This window comes from Elgaria multicarinata, chromosome 15, assembly GCF_023053635.1.
Source record: "Elgaria multicarinata webbii isolate HBS135686 ecotype San Diego chromosome 15, rElgMul1.1.pri, whole genome shotgun sequence".
NCBI classification, from domain to species: domain Eukaryota; kingdom Metazoa; phylum Chordata; class Lepidosauria; order Squamata; family Anguidae; genus Elgaria; species Elgaria multicarinata.
This window is the reverse complement of record NC_086185.1, coordinates 6,394,078-6,400,390: the sequence shown is the minus strand read 5'-3', so window position 1 is coordinate 6,400,390 and position 6,313 is coordinate 6,394,078. Positions and strand designations below refer to the sequence as shown.

The following is a 6,313-nucleotide window of genomic DNA, read 5'->3' as shown; positions in this document are numbered from 1 at the left end:
TGAAAATTATAATATAAGGATAATACTGTCCTACCTTACAAGTTTGTTGTAAGGATGACTGAAATCCTACGTCACATGTTTTTGAACTCTATAGAAAGGCTAAGTAAAGTAGGAGGCAAACAAACATAAATGACCTTTTCTGTTCCTATAAGATGGCCATTACCTCTATTTTGAAATAAAATGTCCCCTGTTCCCCCCCCCCCCATGAATCCCAGCTATTCAATAGACATTCGTTCCACTTTTTATATGAAGCACCGGTCAATTCAGTTTTCAAGATGTGCAAAAAGCCGTCAAAGTAATAAAAAATAACAACATGCTGTTGACAGGGCAACATGTTGAGAAAAAACAAATTTTCTCCCCTCCCTCCCTCTTCTCTGCTTTTCCCTACCGTCGCTGGAAGGCATAATTTTTAAAGAAAGTTCTTCACCTCCCACACAGTTCAGCAGTGAATCTGTGAGAATCCATCCTTCTTATGCTTTGAGACTCGACAGAGGAATGAAGAAATGAGCTAAATGTCCTGTGGAGCTGGCATTCCAGTGAATTATTTGGGCTCGCTCTCCTTTTAACTTTTTGGTTGACGTGTTGCAGGATAAGGATTAAATGCTTCTGACTAATTCAGTTTCAACCTGAGGCGACAAAATATCTTGGGCACCGTTGCTTGCGATGGATGTGATGTTAGATAAATTTGCAAATGCTTCCGAACAAGTGGCGCCTTTACTGGGTAATCAAACTGCACCGGAAAGAGGTTCTGAAGATGCTTCAGTTGGTTGGGGGATACTCTGCACCATCTACGTTACATACGCCACGATCATTTCGGTGGGTCTTCTTGGAAATGTGATCCTCATTAAAGTCTTCTTCAAGATCAAATCAATGCAGACTGTCCCAAACATTTTCATCACCAGCCTGGCTTTTGGCGATTTGCTCCTTCTGTTAACCTGTGTGCCGGTTGATGCTGCTTGTTATATTGTGGATACCTGGCTGTTTGGAAGGGTGGGTTGCAAGCTATTGTCATTTATTCAGCGGACGTCTGTCGGAGTGTCGGTCTTCACTTTAACCGTGCTCAGTGCTGACAGGTGAGTGTGAAGGAATTTTAACTGATCAAGAGTTGCTTATCCATAGGACGCTGTATGCAACAGAACTTACCTGAGCTGGATTGGGCCATTCAGTCCAGTATCCTGAACTCTGTCAATGGCCAAATCCAGACACTTTTGTTCCACTCCTGATCTCCAGACCTTTCATATTATGGATGCCCTTTGAACTGGAATGGATGCAAAAACTCTGACCAATGTGTGTTTCCATGATTTGAAAGCTTTGTCTTTCCCATAAATTTAGATTACTGTGCTTGAATTAAACCTCCTTTACAGGAACATTAATAGTGGCATGTTTTTAACAGCTCTTAGATATTTCTGGTGTTATCTCAGATTTGTGCAGCTGAATGTGGCAGAATTCTTAGTGTGGGCTACTTGAAACAGGTCCAAAATTATTAGAGTTAACGGTTAGTATCTGGAAGAACAACATATTATTTTTTCATTTTAAAAGGGTTAAAAACAACAATCGCAACCCAATTGCCTAAAGGCAAGGAGATTGCTAGCTATAAGCTATATTGTATTTTGTTGCTACCTAGTGGTGCAGTAAAGCAATGCATGAGGCTCAAAAATGAAAGTGTAAAAATGATGGAAAGCATTTTGCAGCCAGTTTTCTGGTGTTCGCGAAGCCCAAATCAAAAGCTTTAATCTCCAACACCAAAGCATCTTCTGTTTAACAGACTGAGGCCAACAAACCCGGCCAACGTTGAATTTAATTTATTTCTATTGTACGCTAGCATACAAAAGATAAGCATTTGTTACTTTGATGATTTAGAGGCCAAAACAAGAATTCTGGAGTTTGATGGTGCACAAAGAATAATAATAATAATAATAATAATAATAATAATAATAATAATAATAATAATTTATTTATATAGCACCATCAATGTACATGGTGCTGTACAGAGTAAAACAGTAAATAGCAAGACCCTGCCGCATAGGCTTACAATCTAATAAAATCATAGTAAAACAATAAGGAGGGGAAGAGAATGCAAACAGGTACAGGGTAGGGTAAGCAGGCACAGGGTAGGGTAAAACTAACAGTAGAAAGTAACAGTAGAAGTCTGCACAACATCAAGTTTTAAAGGCTTTAGGAAAAAGAAAAGTTTTTAGTTGAGCTTTAAAAGCTGCGGTTGAACTTGTAGTTCTCAAATGTTCTGGAAGAGCGTTCCAGGCGTAAGGGGCAGCAGAATATTAAAATGTCAGGGAGAGAGTTATTAAGACCAGGGGAAGAGGGACGTTGTCTTCCTGTTCTTTTGCATAGTGTTAATCACTTTTAGCCTTCTAATACTTTGACCTTAATTGTGACCCTTAGATACAAGGCGATTGTTAAACCCTTGGATTTGCAAAGGGCTGATGCAGTCCTGAAGACCTGTGCTAAGGTGGCTTGTGTTTGGATCATCTCCATGTTATTAGCTGTTCCAGAAGCTGTGTCCTCGGATCTATACGCCTTCCAGCTTCCCGAGAAAAATGGCTCATTTGAAACCTGTGCGCCTTACCCAGTGTCTGAGAGAATCCTTCAGGAGGTTCATTCCCTGGTTTGCTTCTTGATATTCTACATCGTACCACTAGCTATTATATCGATCTACTATTTTCTTATCGCCAAAACACTGTACAAAAGTACATCCAACATGCCGGCAGAAGAACACGGCCATGCTCGCAAGCAGGTAGGTAAAGCTCTAGTGCGTGTCCTGTCCCAGGAGCCTTTTTCTGACCATATATATCAGCCTAATGAATCAGTTTGATTGAGGGCCATGTCAATACATGACAGAGCCATGCATCTGGATAGTACCATTTTCACTATTAGAGGCTGCTCAATCATTCATCATTAATTAACAGTGCTATTGAGAGCCGTTTTGTACTGGATTACAATAGTTGTTAACTGCTAGTCCTCAGTGAACCTCAAATCTGCTGCAACGTGAGCAAAAGTCAGCTTTCTGCTCTTGGATGGGGAACACTGTTTTCCTCTACCGTCTACATCAGTCAAGACCTTTTTTACTCAGTAGCGTTAATAAACACCCAAGTTATCAAGGAGAGGCTACACCCAGTTGTGCTTCTGTGCTGATAAGGTGCAGAAAGCAAAGCAACAGATGTTTTCCAGAGGCTGACTGGAAGAACTTTTCTTTTCAAGCCTAGTCATGCTCATATGAAAATATGAGATTGTGGCGTACCGAGAACCCAAATGGAATCCTGTAGCCCAGTGGTACTTATTATCCATGATATCTTGAATCCTTTTGACTGGAGAATCCAGGGGTTGAACCTTTCTGCTTGCAAAGGATTGTGCTCAACTGCTGGGCTACAGGTCTTACACCAAGGCAGGATCTACACTACTGCTTTAAAACAGTTTATAATGTTATTGACAACTGTTGGGGCCCAGGACACACTCTGTATACAGTTTTCAAACCGTTTTCAGAGTGTTATATCCTGCCTGGTGTATGTCACCATATGACCACAACTGGCCTTTAAAACTAAGTTAAGCTACATGGCTATTTTTCAAAAGGGACAACACGCCATTTAGAATAGGGAGTCTAACAGTGCAATCCTATACATGCCTACCCAGATGTAAAACCCATTGCATTCTATTGGTCTTATCCACACAAGTGGGAATAGAATTGCATCGTAAATATGCCGTAAATATAGGTTGGCATGCTGGCTCATCAAATATTGACAATTGATGGACTGCAGTTAAAGTCTGTAAAATACTGCATGAATTTAAGAACACTTCTGTGTAACTGGCAGCTCACATTTACAGTAACCTTAGATTGTAATAGTTGCAGTTACCCTCTTTATTTGTGATTTAATATGTTTTTAAAAAACTATGTGCTGACCCTAGTATTCCAGGATAAAACCCAAAGAGAAGATCTGCTCAGTGAGTCATTCATATTTATAGAAACCATACTTGACACTGTTAATAGTTATAGTACAGGAGATTCCATCATTTTTCAAAATCGTTAGTTTAGTAATTCTAGGGCTGGATCTACACTATTGCTTTAAAGCGCTTTATAACAGTTTTATAGCGCTTTAAAGCAGTTAAAGCACTTTATAACTGTTATAAAGCACTTTAAAGCAGTAGTGTAGATCCGGCATAGATGTCTTTTTGTAGAAGTATCACCAATGAGCAAAATTTGTTTGATGAATTGTTTACAGTGTTTGTCTGAACCTTGTTTTAACAATTATATCTTATTTAATGTTATCTTACTTCTTTTGTGAGCAAATAAATAGAATTACAGCACAGCGAGTTCATTTTGTTTCCTGCAACACATCACCTATAGCTCCTATCCATAGACAATTTACTACAGTCAGTCCTTTGCTGCTATGTTGACTTTGGTTTATTTCCTTTTAAGAATCATATACAGGCATTTTTAAAAAAATACTACTTGCACATGCATTTATTTTTTCTGCAGATTGAATCCCGTAAGAGAGTTGCCAAAACTGTGCTGGTCTTAGTTGGCTTGTTCGCCTTCTGCTGGCTTCCTAACCACATCCTTTACCTGTATCGCTCATTCACCTACCATGCTTCAGTAGATACATCTGCCTTCCACCTTCTTGCCACTATCTTCTCCCGGGCTTTGGCCTTTAGCAATTCTTGTGTCAACCCCTTCGCACTCTATTGGCTGAGTAAAAGTTTCCGCCAGCATTTTAAGAAAGAGGTCCAGTGTTGCAAAACCAAGATCCCTGCACGACGTTCCAGCATCACCCAGAACTATACTCCTAGCAGGGCTATGTCGGTCACAGGCTCAGAAATCAGTGTCACTTTGCTAACAGATTATAGTATCACAAAAGAAGAAGAGAGCGTGTAATTCCATCTCTTCTGAGGTCATCATGGCAAGATCCATCAGGATTGATGCATTTTGGGGATCTCGGAAAGAGTTGGAGCCTTTTCCTAGTAAAAAAGTCAGTGGGGCATTTTATCCTGCACTTTGCAGAAATCACACCCATCATACAAACACTTTCATTGTAAATGATCTCCATCTGTTCCACATGTATGTTTCCCTATCAAGTCATTGTTCCAGTCCAGTTGAACTTGATCATGCTGTAGAACTATTTTTATAGCCTCTTTGCCATTGCAGAGAACGAAACAAGAGCCCACGTTGCCTTAGATCTGAATGTAAACAGTGCTCAGAACATCAGAAGGTGGAGAGGGAACTCTCTACTATTATCCATTGGAGGACTGAAATGCAATTAAAGCTGCAATCCTATACACTCTTACAAAGGAGTAAGTCCCATGGAACACAGTGGGAATCATGTCTGAGCAAACAAGCAAAGGATCTAGCTGTACACCTCTTTTCAGATGTCAGAGAGAAGAGAAGCAAAGGAGCAACCCCGGCACATGGCTGTTATCTTGCTGCCACAGGATGTGTGCACCGTGCTGGCCACCAGCTTTAAAAGGAGATAAGGCAACTGTATGGAGAAAAGTGGTTATTAGTCACCATCAGTAGTTATCAACTACACTGGCTGCTATATGGATCCTCTATGTTAAGAGGCACTATGGAACTGAACATGAGTAACTTAGGAACAACAGCAAGAGAGGCTATTGCCTTAATACTCTGCTTGCGGGCTCCTAATTTACATCTGGTTGGTTACTGCTCAGAGGCATGAAGCTAGACCAGATGGACCTTTGGTCAGATCCAGCGAGGCTCTTCTTTTGTCCTTTATTCAAGACTGATGCCGAGATTACCAATTTAACCAATATATTTGCTTGCAGACTCTGTATCGGGGGAAGGTAGTAAAACTTGAGTCATATAAATACTGTTGATGGTTACTATATAGTATAAAGATGTATGGTAATGTAATGGTCTCCCTGGTACACTGTCATTTCCTGTATGGTATTTGGGATTGAAATCCATTTTAATAAGAACACAAATTGGTGTAAAAGCCGTTTTTCCCCTGTGGCATTATTCCATACTATTGCAGTAAAGCTCAGCTAACCTGGGATAAGTGTAACAGCCCAACCCAAAAGCTGTGCAACGACACAAGTAAATTATAGAATTTGAAGAACTCTTGTAATGGTTAGAACAAGCGAAAGATGCAAGTGGCTGAAAGGGATTTCATGGCTGAGTTGATGCTGTGTCCATCAAGTAAAAGTGTTTAAGAAGTGTTGATGTAAATCTCTGTAGTAGGAGAATTTTGGCTCTTGAAGATACCAACATCTCCTGGTGTTTATCGCTTTCTCGGTTCTGCTTCTCATTGCTTATTTGTTGCTCTTTTCCTCCAGCCATCCTCTTTTC

At 40.2% G+C, this 6,313-nt stretch overlaps 1 protein-coding gene across 1 annotated transcript; it reads left to right on the top strand.

Moving 5' to 3' along the window:
• Positions 1-663: 663 nt before the first annotated feature.
• On the top strand, positions 664-4,885 carry BRS3 (bombesin receptor subtype 3). Its single transcript, XM_063142048.1, has 3 exons — positions 664-1,073; positions 2,401-2,752; positions 4,490-4,885. The coding sequence occupies exons 1-3, from the start codon at positions 664-666 to the stop codon at positions 4,883-4,885; spliced, it is 1,158 nt and encodes a 385-aa protein (XP_062998118.1).
• The last annotated feature ends 1,428 nt before the right edge of the window (positions 4,886-6,313 follow it).

What these genes read in the sequence shown, in the direction of transcription:
- BRS3 (XM_063142048.1), top strand. Translation starts at nt 664, where the DNA reads ATGGATGTGATGTTAGATAAATTTGCAAATGCTTCCGAACAAGTGGCG. An exon ending in ACCGTGCTCAGTGCTGACAG is followed by an intron (nt 1,074 to 2,400) that starts GTGAGTGTGAAG and finishes TGTGACCCTTAG; the next exon opens with ATACAAGGCGATTGTTAAAC. An exon ending in ACGGCCATGCTCGCAAGCAG is followed by an intron (nt 2,753 to 4,489) that starts GTAGGTAAAGCT and finishes TTTTTTCTGCAG; the next exon opens with ATTGAATCCCGTAAGAGAGT.